Source organism: Solea solea, chromosome 13, assembly GCF_958295425.1.
Source record: "Solea solea chromosome 13, fSolSol10.1, whole genome shotgun sequence".
Classification (NCBI taxonomy): domain Eukaryota; kingdom Metazoa; phylum Chordata; class Actinopteri; order Pleuronectiformes; family Soleidae; genus Solea; species Solea solea.
The window spans coordinates 18,841,814-18,863,583 of record NC_081146.1 but is presented as its reverse complement, the minus strand read 5'-3'; the positions used below and the strand labels follow the sequence as shown (position 1 = coordinate 18,863,583).

General features: G+C 38.6%; 2 protein-coding genes across 6 annotated transcripts; one reads left to right on the top strand and one right to left on the bottom strand.

Moving 5' to 3' along the window:
* Positions 1-27: 27 nt before the first annotated feature.
* azin1a (antizyme inhibitor 1a) lies at positions 28-15,113 on the bottom strand. 4 transcript variants are annotated; one of them, XM_058646869.1, is made up of 12 exons: positions 15,016-15,113; positions 6,499-6,621; positions 5,192-5,402; positions 4,709-4,882; positions 4,165-4,337; positions 3,864-3,998; positions 3,568-3,649; positions 3,320-3,394; positions 2,817-2,982; positions 2,491-2,606; positions 1,352-1,569; positions 28-1,230 (listed from the first exon to the last, which is right to left on the bottom strand). In XM_058646869.1, exons 3-12 carry the CDS (start codon positions 5,291-5,293, stop codon positions 1,116-1,118), a joined length of 1,356 nt encoding a protein of 451 aa, XP_058502852.1. In that variant the 5' UTR covers positions 5,294-5,402; positions 6,499-6,621; positions 15,016-15,113; the 3' UTR covers positions 28-1,115. The 4 variants fall into 4 exon arrangements, with proteins under 4 accessions (XP_058502852.1, XP_058502850.1, XP_058502851.1 ...); XM_058646867.1 differs by lacking the exon at positions 15,016-15,113 and adding an exon at positions 8,782-8,973; XM_058646868.1 differs by lacking the exon at positions 15,016-15,113 and adding an exon at positions 7,836-8,067 and having other exon boundaries at positions 6,495-6,621.
* On the top strand, positions 13,136-21,555 carry LOC131470843 (V-type proton ATPase subunit C 1-A-like). 2 transcript variants are annotated; one of them, XM_058646872.1, is made up of 13 exons: positions 13,136-13,270; positions 14,711-14,872; positions 15,410-15,477; positions 16,688-16,773; positions 17,348-17,442; positions 17,667-17,758; positions 18,172-18,270; positions 18,403-18,471; positions 18,625-18,717; positions 19,081-19,174; positions 19,646-19,743; positions 19,841-19,967; positions 20,897-21,555. In XM_058646872.1, the coding sequence occupies exons 2-13, from the start codon at positions 14,741-14,743 to the stop codon at positions 20,993-20,995; spliced, it is 1,152 nt and encodes a 383-aa protein (XP_058502855.1). In that variant the 5' UTR covers positions 13,136-13,270; positions 14,711-14,740; the 3' UTR covers positions 20,996-21,555. The 2 variants fall into 2 exon arrangements, with proteins under 2 accessions (XP_058502855.1, XP_058502854.1); XM_058646871.1 differs by lacking the exon at positions 13,136-13,270 and adding an exon at positions 14,326-14,451.
* The last annotated feature ends 215 nt before the right edge of the window (positions 21,556-21,770 follow it).

The following is a 21,770-nucleotide window of genomic DNA, read 5'->3' as shown; positions in this document are numbered from 1 at the left end:
TTAAGACGCCAAAATCATACAGACTAATTCACAGTCCAGTCAGTGAGGTGTTTATTACGGTTCACGTTGACAAGCACAGTTACATGTTAACTACAGACAACTGCCCGATAATTTATCATGCCTTACAGTTTGGAAGACAAATTCACAGATATGGTTCACACTTAACAAATAACATTCATTTGAAGAGTCAAAAAAAAGTATTTTTTTTTTTAACAAATACAACTGATATTTTTTTTTTTTTTTAAAAGGGTTCTTACACTTAAAATTGTTTTCTCGGAACAAAGACCCTTTCCACGTCAGCTGATTACTTATCCTTGATCACTTGCCTTGTTCCATCTGCAGCACGTGCTGTCGAATAAGACCTCCTATAACCTGCTGAAAAAAAAAACCCACTAAAGACACCAGTTTACTGGTGAACACTGAGCCATTAGCTTTCCAAACACACTGGAGCACGAAGAATTCATCATTTCTACTTGGGCAGTTTTCACGGTGACCCTGCCACACTAATCAAACTGCTAAATGTTCACATATACAGCAACGTAGTGCTGCAAGCCTTCAGTTTAAAACACTGAGAAGGATAAAATATTTTAAATTGTCATAATGAAGTCAAGATTTTATCACATAAAATACTACACGGCCAATTTAAGTCATAAAAACACTTCTTCAAAAAGCCCACAGGGGCTCATGAATGTTCCTACTTAAATACGTGGCTCCACTCAGGGATACATACTGTGTCTTACTTAAGATTGGCAGCAGCAAAGGAGACACAGGTAACACATTTGTCACATAGAATTATTTATACTCTTTATAGGTCTGATGTTCGAGTGTAAACTGTAGCTGCATGGGATGCCTAAAGCCAAAGCAAAGGGAAGAAGGTGTTTGTCTTTTTGGAGTCATCCATTTTGTTGTACAGTAATCAGCACCTTGTTGGTATTTCCAGGTCTAATCCTGATACACAGTCAATTAGCCACATGAATTTGATGTGGTCCCAATAAGTTCAAGGCAAACACTATCTGCACTGTGATTTCGGTTCATCCCAGTGGAATATAGACAAGACTAAGCAAGCAGCAGCAACCAGTGAAGGAGGTGTCGAAGACTTCCTGGCCTTATGAGCGCTAAGCAGGGACAGAGAGAGCGGCCCCTGTTAGGCAAGAATTGAGGAAATAAGGGACAAAGGAGAAGTTCTTCAGTGTTGCCTCATGGACGACACCAGTGTCCTGCATTTCAAACCTGGTGGAAAGAAATAAAGTTGAGTTCAAGGCACATGTGAGCACAAAACACCCAATTGTTATAAAACTCTGCATTGCAGTCCAGTGTTTAAAAAAAACACTTGACTACCACCTGTTCTTACCAGTCTCTAGAAGAGATGACATAATATACAGGGGGTGGGGGTGAGTCAGTGGCAGTGCATAGTGGCTGACCCAGACTGTAGGCCCCAGCGTGGGTGAACATGAGCCAGTCTCCAATGTTGAGCTCGGGTAACAAACAGTGCTCCACTACTTGGTCCAGGTCATCTCCGGAGGGACCCCACAGGCTGCTGCTGAACACTGGAGCATCAAGGGATGCATTCTGACAACACAGAACAGAGGTCATCTTTGTTCAGTAAAACTAAACAAAGGGGAGAAGGGGTTTAGAAACCACAACTGGCACACTTTATACAGGAAAAAACACAACCTACTGATAAGAATGAGATTATGGCTAACTACTTCAAAGCTGCCGTCAGTGAGAGACTTGTGAGAGGCAATCGGAATAAAAAAAGGCAACCAACTCCTTTCTGGTGAATCATATTTGATAACACAAACCCTCTGTAAACAAGCAAGAGAAGAAGCACAACACAAAACAGAAGAGAGCACTCTCAACATTATAGCAATAACATTTTATACTTGAGGCCCTCTTTCAAACTTGGAAAAAGTGTGGCCTCTGCGACTGGACTGCAAAAACATGCAAGTAGAGGATGAAATTAGCACATTCATCCCGGTGTCATGTTCACATTACTGCCGACCGGAGCCAGAGCATTTAAAAACCCACATCTATTACAGGGTCAACCTGGGACTGAATGCTTATTTAAACCACTCCCATTGCAGACAAAGGCCAGTTTTAGTGGGTGTTAATTGGTTTTTTGAACCCCGGGAAAGGGTCTTATGAGTCTGTAAGTAAATCTAGGAGAAACTTTTCAAACTAGTTTCCAATCAGGAGCAACTGTCGTAAGAGCGACTGCTTTCACCTCCACTGAGTAAAAGTCACAGAGGTTGTGACTTCAGCAATTTTCACCAGTGTAACTGAGACACTGGGTGATCTTAATATCATGAGAAATAACTTAAAATATCATGTAAATTCACTATATACAATAAAATGTATTATGACTGATGATGGATTATTATTGGTATGCTTTCACTCTCATTATTACAGACAAGTACTGTATGTATGAATAAAAGCTACACCAATGTTTAACTACTGCACACTGTGACCCAGAAAATGAACAAGACTCACCTTGTGAAGAGATGGAGCAGCAATCGATGTGTCAGAGAGTTTGCTGGCAAACGATCCATACACTCCCTCATTCATGGAGTACTGAAACTCGGGCTCATTGTTGGGAGACAGATCATCTGTTCAGACAGATTGAGCACAAAATCTATGAAGAGTGACATAGCTTTATTTATTTTGTTTCATATAACAGTTTGTGTGATTCACATTAACTAGTTCTTTTTGGCACAGCAGTAGGGATGATGTCACATATTGAATTGGTTATATTACTGTCACACTCCTTGTAATTTGGAAGTAAATGGATCTCCTAAAGTGAGCATTAAGCCACTGACCATTGTCCTGACCGTGGTGATCTCGAGCAACCACTTCCTTGGAGATGATGTTAACAGCCAGGGTGAAAGCAGATGAGACAAAGAAACTGCCAGGCTCCGCAATGATGGAAACCCCAGTAGAAAGAGGAAAGTATAGGTCTACCATAGACATAACGGCACTATTGATCTGCAAAAAGGATGACAGAGGTAAAAAGTAAGAACCTAAGTAGGTAATGCCTTTGAAAATCAATACATTATGATTAATCACATTGTGCCAATTTGCAGTGTGTTAAAAAAAAGGTTTTCTATGGTTGGCCAAAAGAATTATTATATAGGACAGGAGGACCAGGAGCACATTTTGAAAATTGGGAAATAAAAATGAAATGTATTTAACCATAAAGTGTACAAAAGCAGTATAAATTATATGAGTACTGTAGTAGTGGTTAAAAATTCTCTGAAAAAATCTACATCATGGAACAGTTTCCAAGCAATTAGTTGTTGAGAGCAGGTTGAAAGACACTGACCAGCTCCAGCTGAGTCTCAGAGCCACTGAATCCTCCTCCAATGTCCAGGATTTTCATGTTGAAGCCAATTTCCTCCTGTGGTAAACAAATGTTTGTAAATGTGTAACCAAACACAAGTGATTATCAGTGTTTCTGAAGTGATCACAACCATCAAAGTTGGTGTCTGGTGATAAGTGATGGAGTTGGGGGTGGTGGGCATCAACCTGGGCAGTGCAGTGAGTTACATAACAATGTTTTAGATTACTTACACCCATATCAAAAACACACCGGGCGTCTGAAATGGCATGGACATACACCTGGTCATCTTCACAGAAGCCGGAAACGTGAGACCTGTGGTGGAGTGCAGGTTTTGAGCATAATTTAACACCTTAAAACAATTCTTATGGTTGTAAAGTAGTAGCAGTAATAGTGTGTTTCTTTCAGCCACCACACATATTAGAAGGGTAAACTAAGTTTAAAAATGATTTATGTAGTGGGTGAGTCAGTGGGTTTAAGAGTTAAACAATGCTCTCTGTACACAATCTGTACATTTTCCATGCCTCACCTGACTCCCACAACCTGCACACCCAGTTCCTTAGCTCTTTCTAGTAGATGCCTGCAGTCCTTCAGGGAACAGCCAAATGATATGCTAATCTCATTGTCTGGGCTACATGCCTCTGTGGACACCTGCAGCAGCAGCCTGAAACAACATACATGAAATGAAGAACACTGTTACATCTTTAGATGAAAAAAGCCTATGTGTTGCCCATAATGAAAAGTGACATGTTTTAATGAAGAACAGTAAGCAATAACTAGTAACGGAGTCAATTAGGAAAGAACGTTAAAAAATACAAACAGAAACCTACTTGGCATTGGGGTGACAGCGAGAAATCTTGCACAGCTCCGCTTCGTTATCACACACCAGGAGGTCAATGCCATTCTTAGCAGCATATTTAATGTGGGAGACCTGTTTGCAGACACCACTGTAGATGATATCTTCAGAGGGAATACCATGACTCTGCACCAGCTGAACTTCAGACTTACAAAGAGACAAAGACACATTTATGTTCCATTACCAGACATCATCTGGCCTAGTGAACAGATATATCATCATACTACATCAATACTGTATGGCTTACCATAAGCCAAACCACATGACTCACAGTATTTAAAAAGTGAGCACTGACATACACTGACCACTTGGTGGTGCCTCTATGACTTCTTTACAGCTTGAGGACCAAGAGTTGTGTAATATTCCACATACAGTAAGTGTATTAGTTATTATCAAAATGTACTAGCCTGTGATATAAGGGAAGTAAAGTCTTTCAAATCATGTAAGACTGTGCAGCCTAAACAGCACATGCTGCACAGAAACCAGAGCAGTGAAGAAATCAGTCTGTGAGGGAGTACCTTGTTGGTGCATATGAATCCAGTGCCAAGAGCAGCAAGAACTTCAATAACAGCTGCACTGCTGTTGCTTCTGACAGTATAGTAGGGTCGAATTTGGGACATGAGTGTTCGCCAGCGAACATGCTGCCTCATTACGACTCCCAGGTCTGCCACAAAGAATGCATTCTTCTCAGACTGAGGAAGAAGGAAGAGTACATATTGATGAATAGGAAAACATGTACACTGAATGTTTTTGCAAAACAAAATCAGACGTTACTTTAGCTCATATAGACAACAATGCTTTATATTTGCAGATGTTTGTCATAATCATAATGCATTAGGTGCATTTCCACCGCAGGAAATAGTATTAAGAACTATAATCGCCCCAAGATCTTTCACTGTAGTGGAAACACGCTTTTACAATAACCAGCAGGAACTATTTAGTGCCTGGTACTATAGTTCTTAAAGTAAATATAGGATTAAGTGTCCAGTGAGATTCCATACCAGGGTTTGTTCATAAATGTGGTTGTCAATGATGTCACAGAGGGCCATGCCTCCCTCCAGCAGGCCAACAGAATACTGCGGTTCATTAGCAATGCCTTTCATCCTCTCAACCGTTTTCCTCTAATCCGACAGGCATAAAGAATGTGGCTAATCTGAAGTAGTCTTGCTCGCGAGCTCCCGAGCCCCTGGGGTCCTAGACTCTTGCAAAAAGCTGTACAATAAGAAAAAAGACAGCATAAGACATAAATTTCAAGATGCAAAACAATTTGGTCATATTTGGTTGATTTCAAACTGTCTTTTTCATTTGCTAAAAGATAAAAAAAAAAATGTATGTGATCCCTAATCAAATTAGTCATTTTCAGTGACCAATTACAGCCCAGAACAGGTTCAATGGTATGGTGAAAGCTCTGAGGGAAGCGGCCTACTCTTTTGGAAAGCCACCATGAAATCATAGGGTCTGAGATATTGAGCTTATTTACTTAACCATCAATTACTTGCAACAATCAACACTTATCCCTTAGCTGGTGACCCATAAAAGTACTTTTTGATGGCATGGACCAGTGTCAGTGTCACAACTTTACTTTCAATAATGTTACATAACAGGTCAGAGAAGCACAGTGCTAACTAGACCAGATCTGAAATGACAGTAGTTTTGGGAGATTCAATGTGGAAACCCAACAATGTGCCAAAAATGATTGCTCTGTCCTTCACTACTATGACAAGGTTACTACAAACAGATGAATAGACCGGCAGCGAGCTGAAGATATTTAGGTGTATTTTTTATTTTATTGTGAAAGAAAAAGTGTGTGGGTTACAAAACTTTGGTCCACTGGGGATTGATTAAAAGTATTTTGGATGTATATGTTCAGTGCTCTTTCCAACTCAACCCTGACTTTATTTATATTTAACATGAAAACCTAAATATTACCATCTCCGTTATGAAAGATGTTGTAACATAAATGGGAGGAATAAATGAGATTCATGTATATTAATCACCAAATAATTTCCCTTTATTTCAGCTAAATCAAGCAAAAAAAACTAATGCAGATAAATGTCAACCCAGAAGAAAGACAGTGTCCCGTTATTTCAACAGAGGCGCTGGAAATAGATCTGAAATGTTGGATCTAAAATTACCCTTTATGATTCATCTGGAAAAAGAGAAACACATATGGTATGTATCCCCACAAACAGACACATTCTCATTCTTTCTATATTTTCTTTAAATATTTCTTATCTTTGCTTTGAAAATACCCTACGTGCACAAAGACAGATAGATTAATTATTCAGTCCACATCGGACTTACTCACATGGAGTAAGTCCCGGGATGAACTCGTCCACTATCAGCTAGGATCCCAAGGTGGCTCGGCGTTGAAGTCAAATGGCTCTCGGTATAGAGCTCCCCCTAAATCCTCTGGATAGTTATTGTACACCTGCAATGGAACAAATGGGGACAGGGCATACTGGAATCAGTCACTGACGGAGAGCAGTAGAGAGAACTGTAGCAAAGAGAGTGAGCAACTTCTCGTCACTGACACAGGCTCCTATCTGCCATTTATTCAGTACACTTTACTATCAAATCTGTCAGGGCTGCCTGAGGTATTTAAAACATACAGTTAGCACATTATCAGCATGTGCAATATAAACATGATGCTTCATATTGGTATATAAAAAAGGGCAGCTTGTACCACAGTAACACTGTAAATCAGGTCTCAAACTCATGACTTGCAGGCCACATGCCAATCGATTTCACGTGGCCCAACACATAACATGAAATTTTAATGGAGTAATTTTATGTGGGTTGTTTTTAGTAACAGTTTCATTTTTGCATCATGAATACACAGTCAATGTGAACTCCAGTGGAACTGCAATATCATGACCAATTATTGTGATAGAATTTTAAGATCATATTGCCCACCTGTACTGAATAGTAATTTTTTTTTTTTACAGTTTGAGACTGTGTTCATTCTGCTAGATTTATTTAACCGATAACTTACTGTAAGGTAGATGTTATTTTATTTGGTTGTTTTGGGTTTTTTTCTACCACTATTGCAAGGGCAATAATGCAGGGAACAACTAGTTATACACGTGTAATGACACATTGGAACTGAATTTCAATCATTATCACACAAAACTGTACTCGTGGTTTGAATCCATTCAAACTCTACAGGTAATAAAGGTTGTTTTTGGGAGTTTGTTACTGGAATGGAAATAATGCATTTCAGTCTGCATAGGCGACACACAGTGTAGGATTGAAACACCAATCAACATTTTTCAACCCTTTACGGACAAAACAATTTCATCGACAAAAATAATGGACAATGGAAAAAAAACGTTAGTCCCAGTTCTAAATGGGACACAATCACAACCACATTCAACATGTCTGACTCAAGTTACCCAGCGAACCACTGTGGTCAGGTCGTTTCCTTTCATTGATACACATTATATTAGCGTTAGCAAGCAGCCCACAATGTAAACAGCAACACGCGTCATTGTATATCTTGTATTTCAACAACATTACCACTGAATCTTAACGCCACGTTCACATTAATTACAATCACCATGTATGGCTCTGACTACGTTACCCGGCCAATACAACAACATGCTAATTAGCGAGCTAACAGCGCGGTTAGCTAACGTTACTTACGTCTGATGAAAACCCAAAAGAGGGGATAGAACGCTTTTTCTTTTTAGGCGGAATTTTTAAAGAGTGATGGGTTTACAAAAGGAGAAAAATATGACGGCCATGGACGAGGACGAGGTGGCGGTGGAGGAAAAGGCAGCGGTTCGCTGTTCAATATTTTGAATATACGAAGTGCTAACAGTGGAGAATTTCACGGAGCGGGCACGTAATCAGCAAGAGACAAACGTCCAGGAGTGTGAAGTACACTGACGTTGACATCCGATTAAACTTTCAAAATAAAAGCCATATTTACGAATGTAATGAAACGCACTGACGAGGAAAAACTTGAGCAAATTATCGCGTTCTTGCTTTTGGTTGGACCTTTTTTGGAATCTTTGATCGGACGTGGGTGGAAGCTGTCAAAACTGAGAAAGAAGAGAAATAATGTTTTAATAATATATATATATATATATATATATATATATATATATATATATATATATATATCGTTTTTAGCATTAAACAATAGTAAATATACTAAAATTGAAATTATATTGTAACAATGGCTATAATCGTATTATATGAACTATTCGTGGAATGTACTAGTATGCAGCTCTGTTACATTATTTCGTTCTACGGTTTCACTTTAAAAGGGTTCATTAATATAATTTTCAGCTGATTTAATCCTCTTATTATTAGTATTGTTGCTGTTATTATGACTGAAAGTTTTATTTTCTGTCACATATCCATTTTAAAAAAGACCAAAAAAACTAACAAAACATTAGTCCTCTTTCAGATATTTGGTATTGATATAAGTCTGTGGAGGATAATGCTGTGATATTACATCTTTCCAAACTACAATTTTTTTTTTGTCCAACAAAACCACACAATGGTTGACTAAAAGCTAATACAATATATTGTATATCCTTAAAAACATTAAATAGGCCCAAGTCAAATTTCTTAAGATTACCTCTGTTAGGTCATCATTGTGTTTCCCATGACTTAGTAATGAGGACGAAATCCTGTAAAACAAAGGTGACAGAATTCTTTTGAAGTCAAAAAATCAGCAGTTGCAAAACATCTGTCCCACAAGTGACGACTTAGTTGAATGATTCCAGTTAGTCTTAAAGTTCAAGCTCGGTTTTCCCTTTTAATTTGCATTTGCTGTTTGCTGTTGCAAGTTGTGCCTTCCTCTGTAAGTACAACGTCTGGGGCAGAGTGTGTGTGTTGTTGTGTTTTTTTTCCAGGGAGACACATTTGCATGTCTCCCTCCTCAACAGAGGAGGAGGAGAGGAGGGTGCCAAGGAAAGCTTGTGACAGCCCAACAGAAAGGAAAAGTTTTCCTTGAGTCTAGGTTACAGAGTGACAAGGACATACAATACAGTCGTTAGTCATTTAAAAGGCATTAACTATTTGCCCATAAAACATGTTCTTTGCAGTTATTCTATTTTTAAACACTAAGTCCATAAAGAAACTCCATGCAACCATGGTGATTATACATTAACCAAATATTTACCCACAACAAATAACATGATGTGCAAGACTAGTTGTGTTCACTTCAGAGAATTAGATGAGCATTGAATGCTCATTGGGGACAAAAATAAACAAAAGCAACTACTGTTTCACCAATGAAACTATTGCTCAAAATTTTACAGGCTCAAGAGGCTGCGTCTTCGCCTCGACGGCAGGCACAAAACACAAAAGCTGTTCCGTGTTTTGTGCCTGTTTTCTCCAACACTAAATGAGCCTTTATATATATAAATAAGTCTAATCACACATAGCATCTAAAGTGACTTCCAGTGAGGCACAATGTTTAATTTCCATTGTTTGGATCATAATGGCCATCGCAGCTACTGGCTATGCGACAGTGAAACATGTGTACCACCCACTATGAGGGCAAATACTCCAGTGGCTGCATTGTGCAGAAGGAATTCTTATTTGCAAACATTGCAAACAGATTACATCAACACAGAGACCTTACGTACATGTATCCTGACAGACCACAAGTCTGAAGCGAAGAGGAAAAAACAACATTGTGACCCTAAAATAAAAATAAAAAGAATTCCAACAAATTAATTGTCTATATCTTTTAGGCATGACATGTATGTTATTAACAAAACTCAATCTAAACTTCACAATATGTCTACACTTGAATTAGTATCTGATATTCCACCATGAATTGCTATAAGACTCAAGCACTGTAATGTACGTTGGTTTCAGCTCTTTCTGCCAAAGAATGTTGCCGAGTGAAAGGAAGAAACTCCAAACCAACTTTTCCTCACACTGATCTGAATGTTAAGCAGGACAGTACAAAGCAGCTGCCTGTAGGAATATAACAAACATACAAAAAGGAATCCCAGTGACAAACCGGATCTGTCGTACAACATTTAACGCAACATTCCTTTTGTGAAACATCAATCACCAGACCCACGTCCCACTCTCCAACTAAGTTTTTGTATATTTCTGTTCAACATCAAACAAAATGAAAAGGAAGAGGTGATGTATGGAGGTGATATGAAAAAATGTCACCTGCAATGTGAGATTTTAATCAATTACAGTGTAGTTCAGAACTAAACTGTGGACACGACCGTTTGGATGCAAAAATAACTTAATTTGAATGGATAGTCTTGATTTTTAACATCAGTAAACATTTTCCTGAAGAGTTCATGAGTTTTGGGTCTTCTCTGATAAAACATGGAGTTAATTTTGTAAATGATGTTCCCATTTACTGGAAAATAGACAATAAAGTGGACACCAGTGATTGACAGCTGGTATCGTCCAGTAGTAGCCTGGTTGAAGATGATGCTCCTGAACTTCTGTCATCATGAGAGTTCAGATATTTGGTGGGTGATGTCATGACCAGTTGTGGTTATGACTCTGAGCTCACAAGTATAATCTGATTACCTGCAATTTTCAGTGTGGACAGTCTGTCTGCATTTGAGAAAAATGTGTCTGTCCATGATCATCAGATGAGACTCAACAAACAGCTATTTATCTCGTGATCATGCCTACTGCAGCTATAAGACAAATGTGTCACTTTGTCGCAGATGGAGATTTTACATTAACAGAAATTACTCACATTTTGTGTTGAAGCAAGACTGAAATTTGACTTGTTGGCACAATTTCAATTTTCTTTTTTTTTTCCTTTTTTTCAAACCATTCAGAACTTTTATTTGTGCCAAAGAACATACAGTAATGCCAGCTGAGAGGAACTGTCGTTATCTCTGGGCTTTCCCACAACATGTCATTTACAACAATGGTATCAAATTGGTGGAGAGACACACCAAGATATACCATGATGATTCAACAATAACACAGCCTAAAAAATGATGCACATGTCACCCTCATGTCCTTCCAGCAGATTAATTCATAAAGTTATTTTCATCACTCTGTGTGTGCAGTTGAGATCTCTACATGTGGTGACATGGCTTATTGTTATTTTGATACTATTAATGTTGTTTCTTAAGACTTTAATCATGTTTAATGTGTCAATCACAGCAAGAATCCTGTATTTCAGCATTCCATGCTTATACACACCAGCTAGTATTTGGACGTGGGTGTCAAACGTGGGGCCCGTGGGCCAGAACTGGCCCATCAGAGGGTCCAATCCGGTCCGTAGTATTAAAATTTCATATTATGATTACAATCAAATCATAATGTGAAACACTACATTTTTCGGCTCCAGATACTCCAGATCCACTGTGATCTGTACGTTGTAATGCACATGGGTAAATGGTAAATTTAGGCATAATATTGTTGAAATTGAACTTATTTTTCTCAAGAAATTTCACGTTTTGTAAAAAGATACTTCATTGTATATAAAACAAAGGGAGTTCTTGATGTTTATAGGTTATTATGCTATCATTTTACTGGTTTGACACCCCTGGTTTAGAAAGTGACGTGATGGTGGAGTGTACATTACAACAGTTAATGGTTGTTGAGAGCTTCAGGAGTGCACGCAAGGACCCAGTGTGCCATATGAGTGAGACAGATCATCATTAAACCTCTAATTTCTTTTCTCCATTTAATCCCATTTCTTGTTAGAGCAACATTTTTGTTTGCTACTGAACCAGAAGCGATTAAAAAACAGACTCTCAGCAGCAGTAGCCCGTGCTCTCTGCAGACAGATTGATTGTAGCGTGTGTGCGTGTTCTGATAAGATCCCTGCAGATTGGCCTCTGGCCAGCCATGGGCAAACTCAACCTGCTGTTTGATGTCGAGGGTTGGCTCCAGGCAGACCAAGCATTGTGTACCAAACAATGAACCCCAGGCCCACTGGACTATAAACATGTCCCTTTGGGGGTGTTTTCCTCAGATTCCACGCAGGAGACACCCAAAGTCAGGAAATCTGACCTGGCTTTTCCAAATTTAGTAACTCTAAAGTCTCAAAGGCTGCTGACTTGGCATCCAGGATCTTTCTCTAAAAATGTCATAATGCTTTTGGAACGTTGACTGAGGCTCAAGTCCGTGGAGGTCAAGCAATTCAGGAAATCTGTTCAAGTTCCATGTCAAGATAATAATTAAAAAAACTTTCACCTAATTTTATTTTTTTTTTACTAAATATAGTTTTCTTGATTTATAATTTCATGACTGCTTAAAAAAAGCATTACCCTGAAGTGTTTTTGTATGTAACATATTTGGCTATTATTTTGTGGATATGGATTAATCTCAATATTTTTTTTAATATCCTATCTTTGCAGATATATACATTACATGACATTGTTCAACTGTGTGTTAACAAAGTATCTGATCACATATGCAAGATCTCAGAACATCTAGGCATGTTGACATGGTCAAGATGACCTGCTGAGACAGAATGGGGAAGAGATAAAGAGAAAAAAGAGAGAAGAGAAAAAAGCGAAAATATTTGGTGAGCAGCAGTTCACTGGGCAAAACGCATTGTTAATGCCAAAGGAGAATGACCAGAGTGGTTTGAAATGAAAGGAAATGGTAATTCAAATAACGCCTCCATAAAACCAAGGTGTGTAGACAGCAGCAGAAGACCACACCTGGTGCCACTCATGCCACTTTAATCTTTCTTATTTATTTTCTTATAAATGTAGTATTTTTTATTTTTGTTCGCAGAAAGGGTGTGGAAAACTTAATTTTTGTCTTTCATGAAATATCTAAGGAGGATAAAGCGGTAGATAATGGATGGATTAAATATCCACTTAATACTGCAGAGAGAGAGGACTCTTTATGCACTGAAGACGCGTGAAGCAAATATGTGATTTGCTGTGGCTGCAGTCCACCCTGTCCACCAGCTGTGGTCGCTGCTGACTATGAGTAGATGGTAAAGAGAGAGAAAGAGAAGTCTTCCGGTTCCTCTTGCAGGTCAGCTGACTGTGACGCTGCTGTCAGGAGACCTCACGAACTTGGCAACTATGACATTTACCAAGGCTTAAAAACACCACGGACAGCAGTATTTTAACCGGTGACCGCTACATTTTAATACACATGTGAGTGAAATCGTCACACAGTCGCGTTAATCCTCTTGTGCTGTTGTTGTGGGCAAAGCTAAGTGGTATCCAGTAAGTGGCTAGCGGTGGCTAACCCCCTACTGGACGTTGCTTGACCTTAAACATCTTTGATTTGTGACGCACAGCGTCATTTAATCTTCATTAATGCATTTCAAAGTTAAGAAAACAAGTATGGCTGTTATCAAAAAATGGCAGCATTTTTCATTAGAAACCCACAATAAGCTTCTGTTGTTGTTGTTGTAGCATTGCTTTAATTAGCTTGTTTAGTGTGTTTTCTATTACACGCAGTTCTCTAACAGACGATATTTAGCAAACAGCGAATATGTTCACAATAATTTTGTGTATTAGGTTGCTTGATAAAATTAAATAAAATACTGAGTCAAACCATATCACTAATGCATTAAAACGATTTAAATGTGATATAATCAAGGGTTTCACCTTTAAAAAAACAGTGTGAAGGTTTTCATTTATCCAGGTCATAGTCAGCTTCTGTAGTTAGTCATAGGTGACTGGTGACTTTGCTTGGGTTAAGCTGAAGACTCCTCTCATTCACCTCTCATCCGAGAGGCTTCTTCAGTTCTGACTAACTGGTGGAAAAAACAGATATTTAGCTTCTGAGACTGAAAAGTGTCAGGCATCGGGTTGAGCAGTGCAGATCGTTCACAACTTTGACCCAGTTTCAGCTTGTTGGTTTTACCTGAGTCACAGCACAGCAAAGGAGGGAACAACAAAGGATCACAAACGCATCAGGGGAGCACTTAAAACTGGGCCTTCATCAAAACATCCAAAAAACATTGTCATTCCATATATTGATGTGTTCTGTGAGAAACTCAGGAGGGTCTTCAACAAACTAGGCCCTAATCCCTAGGCACAAACAGAGCATGTATGCAGTGCAGTGCAATGTAATGATACTGGGTCTGAGGGGTGAACAATCTGCATTGTTTAACTTAGCGACTCTCTAGACAGGTTTCGGTCTCAGAGGATAAATACCTGTTTTTCCATCAGTTTTAGCCAGACCTGAAGAAGCCTCTTCAGAGAGGAGAAATGTTTTTAACTTAACTCAAGCGAGTCCAGTCGCCTAAAACTAACAGTATTTTTTTTTTTATTTCTTTCTCTTTCATATTGCTGATTCATTGGGATATCTCATGGATTGTATAAAGGCAAGATCAATCTTTGGGTTTTAGGCTATTCCTTTTTAGATCTGTAATTGTGCTGAAGTATATCGTGTGAAATCGATCCCTGTAAATATGTTGGATCATCTGTCTGCTCCATATTCACACAAATTGTTAAGCTTATTTCTTTTATAACGTGTAATGAAATTATTTTCATTGTCATCAGTCATATGTGGAAGAAAAGCTCATAGTTTCATTCCCTAAATGAGACTTTCACATTTACAGAAGTGTGTCTTTTTTTCCTCAGATTTTTTTTGGCCGTGTCCATTTTGTAACCATGTCTGAGTTTTGGTTGATTTCTGCACCTGGAGAGAAGACCTGCCAGCAAACATGGGACAAAATGATGGCAGCAACCACACGCACCAACAACCTCTCCACCAACCACAAGTTCAACATACCAGACCTCAAAGTAAGCACTGGGCTTTTTTCCTCTTTATTGTTACTTATACTTCCTCATCTGTACACAGCTATAACTTTGCAATGTTTTTAAATTTCTTACCCAAAATAGTTATACAACAGTTTCAGATGTTGTCTAATACCAACGTCACTCACCTTGTATATCCACTGTCAAGAATAAGCTGATTCTGTGTACGGGAACAGCCTGCACACAGATATGTTGCCTGCATGTTGCCACGTTAGTTAGGTGAAGGTTTCATCCACAGAGCAGTTCAACTTGTCTGGTTCCTCTCTCTCTGCTGAAGGTGAAGAAAACCTGTGACCACATGGGACTACAGTTTTCTCCTCTAACTGTTAGCAATGCATGAATGAGTCTGAACAAAGAGGCGCCATTTGAAGCCCATAGGGCCCCCTGGATGTCGCTGCAGGCAGACTGAACTCCAGATGTCGCTGTTTAAACACAATCCCACTGACCCAGATCTGAGGACATAAGAGTCAAAAGTCATAAAACACATTGATGTTTTAATTGCTGCTTCCTGTGTCCACACAGGTTGGAACACTGGATGTCTTGGTTGGACTCTCAGATGAACTGGCCAAATTAGACTCCTTTGTTGAGAGGTATGCTTCCATCCGCATTCTAATTTCAACTTCAGTGCTTACATTGTTACTTTATGGAGTTTTTCTACTCATGTAAATGAAGGAAAATGTATTTCCTAACCTGTACAGGCTCACTGATGTAGCTGGTTTACCACTCCATAATCCCTGCTCTTACTTTTTCAACAATGAGGAATTTCACAAGGACACGAGGCTTGCAAGCCTTGCGATCTAAATTTGGCATGTTACAGTTGGGTGACACACCAGCAGCTCTTTCTTTAGTCATATTTATACCCGATGACTTATGTGACTTATGTTTCGCTGTCATTATAGTCTTTTGAAAACCTGACATCCAAAACTCACACACAGCCATCACTGCTCGGTCTCCTTTGTTGATGTTTCCCAGACTGTGGGAAAGCTTTGCAGTGCACTTTCATTTGTTAGGCAAGGGTCTGAGTGCATTTCAGCAACAAATATGGAAAAAGGAGAATACCTATGCTATTAAAACTTAAACTCATTGGTTATTTTCATTTGTAATTTTATGAACAATACAACATATTTTATTGTAATGAGCGGATAATTATTTTATTACAATTCTTTTTCTTCTTTGCCTTTACCAACTAGAGTGAAAGTTGTCCCCATAAAAAAAATTATAATAATTAACCAAAAAACATGTTGCAGTATTTCCAGTGGTTTTCTGTGTTGCTGAAATGACCTGTCACCAGCCATTGTCACATTAAGGGTCATGTGGAACAGATTAAATCAAAAGCCAGTAATTTATTTCTATGGCTTTATCTTAAAATAAATTACTTTGTGTAAGCCTTTGTAGAAGTGATGGCTAAAACACAAGATATTTGTAATTGTTTTAAAATTGTATTTGATTTCTGAAAATTATCTTTAACCCCATCACAGTGTCTTGTGATCCTCCAAGGGTCATGACCTGGCATTTGGAAGCCACTGATGTTTTAGACACAGCTCCTCTTTGATGTGTCCCTGTACAGTGTGGCCAGAAATGTTAATAACTTCTGAAAGTTGACCATGTTATAAATTGCCTTGTCAGGAAATCCCCTTAACAGGACTATGTGAAACTTTCTGATGTGTGTGTATGTTTGTGCAAAGTATGGAGGATGACGATCATTTCAGCATGTGTGAGGTGAATGTGTGGTTTACTCTGGCTTTGTACATGCACTTTGTGTTGGCTCGGTGTGTTTTGATGTCTCCTGGCTGTTCACAGTGTGGTGAGGAAGGTTGCTCAGTACATGGCCGACGTGCTGGAGGACAGTCGAGACAAAGTACAGGAGAACCTGTTGGCCAATGGAGGTACAGTTGTGACTGCCAAAAAACTCTTACTAGAAGGCAACAATAGGAAGACTGACATTGATCTGAATTCTGTCTACAATTCCACAGTATACAGTCATGTTTTAGAATATAAATAATTTAAATGAGTTGTCAACATAAATGTTGTGCATTATATTTAATCATGCACAGTGCCTATGTCTTTGCCAATATCTTTCCTCATCTTTCTCAGAGATTTCTGCTTCAGGAGTCAAATTCTTCAGTACAATAAAGCTTCTATGTTTATCATCCAGGGTTACACAGTGATCTGAGTTGTTGAAGTTGTGTATTTTTTAATTTCTATTGATGCTTTCAAACTAACCTTCTTTGACTGTTGTACTGTATAAGTGGCATACATTTCTGTGAATGACATTGAAAAAATCCTCACAAATAAAATATATTTACTATATCTAGTTACCACTAGAGTTGATTGAGATATAGTATGTTTCATAATATAGATTAAACCATCTTTAATTTTATTTTAAAAAACAACCTTGCTATAATCTTGCTATATTGTCGGCAGAAAATAACAAGGAAATTCTTTTGCTGCCTAATTCAGTTGATCTCGTCACCTACATCACAAGATTTCAGTGGGACATGGCGAAATATCCCATCAAGCAGTCACTTAAGAATATCTCTGAAATCATCTCAAAGGTGAGTCTGGAAGGTTAATCACAAACCTTTTATTTATAAATAAAATAATTCATAACATACTCATGTAAAGTGTAAAGTTACTTAATGTAGCTCACTGGCAGTAACTGTATCCTTGATGGAAGGGAAGTGTGTGATAAATTTTTGTAGATTCTCATTTATCCACGTGTTGTTTCTCTCTATTTAAGTTGTAAATCATCTCAACCTTTCTTTTTAATCTTTTACAGCAAGTAAGCCAGATTGACAATGATCTGAAGACAAGAGCATCTGCTTATAACAACCTGAAGGGAAACCTGCAGAACTTGGAGAGGAAGAATGCGTAAGTAAATGCTTTAATGACAAACAATTTAATGTGGCCGTCGAAAAATAAATGACTAATTGGAAAAGACCAAAATGAAGTGACCCCAGTCCCCTTCAGCAGCTTTGTAGACAGCGCACATAGTTGCCTCCAAAACTATGGTATAAAGCATTACTCTGACAAATTAAAACAAACAGCTTTCATTTTTGGGCTCCAGCTTGGCAAGAATTACAATTTTTTTACTTTGTTAATGCTTAATTGTCTTCATTTGACACGTGAGATGTTGTGTTTGGGACCAACTGAATGTGTGCAGCATGTCATATATATCTCTCTTGTGCTAACGTGACAACATCACATCCATAAACTGAAAACAAAAAACTGGCGCCGTCACCATGTAACGGCCATGTTTTTGTACCACTGCTTTGTGCCACTAGGGGGAGCCTGCTGACCAGGAGCCTGGCCGACATAGTTAAAAAGGAGGACTTTGTGCTGGACTCCGAGTACCTCATCACTCTGCTGGCAGTTGTTCCAAAGTGAGTATAACTTTGCCAGTCAACCGGAGTATCTTAAAGTTTTGCAAAGATTATTGAAAACATTGAAGGAGACAGTATTATACCACTGTCTTGTTTTTGGGGGAAACAACTTAATTCACCCTGTTTTCTCAGGACGGGCTACACTGACTGGCAGAAAACGTACGAATCTCTTGCCGAGATGGTGGTGCCTCGATCCTCACAGTGAGCAGTGTCATCATATCTAAAATATTTGACCAGAGACATTATGATTTTGTACATTTCTTGTGTCATTTTGTTTACGATCTGAAACATAGAGTCATGTTAACAGCATCGTTTACAGCTGTGTAATAAGTTCCTCTGTTTTTTTTCACCCAGTCTGCTATTTGAAGACCATGACAGCGGCCTTTTTAGCGTCACTCTGTTTAGGAAAGCTATTGATGACTTCAAACACAAAGCCAGAGAGAACAAGTAAGAACTGTCTCACACACTCAACAGTGACACAGGTACAACATAAGAAATGCATGTTAAGATTTAAAAAAAGAAAATAAGCTAAGGATGAAACCAGAAGTGTCAATGATAAACTGATTTCCTTCCTCTCCTCACTGTGGTCAGACTTGATCAGACTTGTGCAATAACACTGGAACATTATATGCAATATTTCACGTAGAATGTATTGATGTAATTTTATGACCATTATGCTCTTAGTATGTTGTTATTTCTATTTTTAGTATTGATTGTAAATGTAGGTAGGGTGTGTGTGTGAATGGATGCATATAATGTTTTTTGGTGTGTTGCACAGCAATGTCAATAAAACTTATTTCTTATTTCTAGGTTTACAGTGAGAGATTTCCAGTACAATGAAGAGGAGTTGAAGGCAGACAAAGAGGAGATAACACGGCTCTGCACAGATAAGAAGAAGCAGTTTGTAAGTGAAATGCACACTATTGTTGTGTGCTCACCTATATTTGTCTGTGTTGGCATTGTTAAGACTTTGTTATAAACCAGGAGCTCATACTAAGAGCCCTACAAGTAGATTATCCCATTATCTACTGTACAATCTAGCTTCCATTTTCCCCCAGGGTATATTTAAGTTTATTTCCTTAAATTTTTAGTGCATTGTAAATATACACATGCTTCTTAATTGTGTTTCTAGTCAGAAAATGCTGACCACACAAATCCACTGCAGTAAATATGTGTCCCAATCACTAGTGTGCTGCAGAAAAAGGACAGAAATATAGCCCTGTCTTCTGCCTGCAAGGGTTTTTAAGCAGCAAACATTCAAGTCACTCACTGGTTGCAGATTAATTCAAGGTTGCGCAGCAACTGCCAGATCCCAAACAGTCACTCGCTGTAAAAGAATGGACTTTCAAGACTTGGTTACACTTCCTCTGTGCAGGGGCCGCTTGTTCGATGGCTGAAAGTTAACTTCAGTGAAGCCTTCATCGCCTGGATCCACATTAAGGCCCTGAGAGTCTTTGTGGAGTCGGTTTTAAGGTACAGCAAGCAGACGACTCACTCTGTAGCAGCAATGTTTGTAACTACACAACACAACAGTTGTTAATAAGTTGATGAAACTGTGGTGTTTGTGCAGATACGGGCTGCCGGTGAACTTTCAGGCAATGCTGCTGCAGCCAAGCAAGAAGACCATGAAGAAGCTGAGAGAAGTGCTCAATGATCTGTACAAGCATCTGGACAGCAGTGCAGCAGCCATCATTGATGTGAGTGACTCTGCTCTTTACCTTACTAGAGACATGTCAAACTTTAGGCCTGTGGGCCACATCTGGCCCGAGGTACAATTGTATCTGGCCCGCAAAATAATTTTAATGGCCTGGTGGTAAATAACTAAAACACCGCTTTAGAGCTGTAAGCACCAACTCTTCCTCCCCAACATCTCTAATGACACACTCGGTGGTCAGCACTTTTTTTATGCATTTTTTTTCCTAAAATCACACCAGTTTTTTCATATTTGAAATATTGTCAGTTGGCTTGAAAGTAAAGTTATTAAAAAATATTTAAAATAGTATTTATTTTATTGAGAAACAATGTTGTGGTCTGACTGTTTAAATTCATATTTCTGATTTTAGACTGTTCAATAAAGGTTAGTTTTTTGGCTGAAGACATTTTATATTTTGACCCCCTCTGTGATTGAGTTTAACACCCCTGCCTTACTGTAATGATATCTCTGCAAGTATTTCATATTTTAAACCATAGAATAACCATTTATATAAGCATTTTATTTCAAAAATATCACCCTTCTTTTTGAATCCAGTGACATGTCATAGCTTTTCCAACTTTTTAATACAAGTCTTTACACACCGTCTTTACAACCGAGCCTAAAAGCAGACATTGATGCTACGTAGACATAGTCTGTTTATACATGTTTATTTGGAACTTTATAAAACAGCAATGACCTTGAGTTGAATTTTTTGTTCTTTTTTAACATAAAATGAGTGTTAAAGAGCCAATAGCTAATGCATTTCAGTTGGTGTGTTCTGTCACATCTGCTCTCCAAAAGGACTGGCAAGCAAATGTGTTTGTTCAAACTAGAAACTGAAACTAAGGAGGCTTCCATGCCTGAAAACCTATCCATCACTAACTGATTCTGTGTGATATTAACATTACTCTTCTCCTGTGGTCGTATTTCCAGTCTGCGATGGACATCCCAGGCTTGAACCTAAGCCAGCAGGAGTATTATCCTTATGTGTACTACAAGATCGACTGCAACCTGCTGGACTTCAAAGTCTAAAACGTTCCCCCTTCCCCTCTCTCCCTCTCGTCACACTGCCCTCTGCTGTCTGCCTCCTCCTCACTGTCTCTTGTTGCTTGAACGACAATTGCTGCATGTTCATTCCTCATGGTGACGACGCTTCTACCACAATCAAGGGACAAAAAAAAGAGAAACCTTTTAAAAAATATTGTATTTGTTTACAACTTATTTTTCTTTACAAGCCACACAGTTATTTGTGTATTTATGTGAATATTGCTTTAAAAAGAAATCATACAGGAGAGTTGTATATTTACTGCATCATTCCACGTGTTCTGTGTGTTGTTGGCGGTGACGTCTACTGTATTGGTGTTCAAAACTTTGTGTTTGTTTTATCACTGTAACTGTGGCAAAGAAGTCTGTGTGTTTCTGATATTGTGGGCTATCACTGCAGATATTGTGACACAACGATGTTTTACCTGTGTGTGTGTGTGTGTGTGTGTGTGTGTGTGTGTTATCATGTTGTGTATATTTGCTGTTAAAAATGAGATCTATATCTGAGAATTGTGAAAGACATTGATTGAATAAAAACGATAGATGAATATATCAAATATCTAAAATGTTCTTTTGTGAATAGATAAAGATACAGAAACAAGTTGGAGGAGCCAGTGGCGGGATCGTCCTCAGGCTGTTGATGAATACAGAGTTTCCCTCTTAAGAGGAAGGGCTAGAGCGAAAAAAGTTAAAAGGCCACCTATACAGGGACATCCTTTACAGCACACAGCATCACTTAAAGGCACTGAATATCATTTCCTCT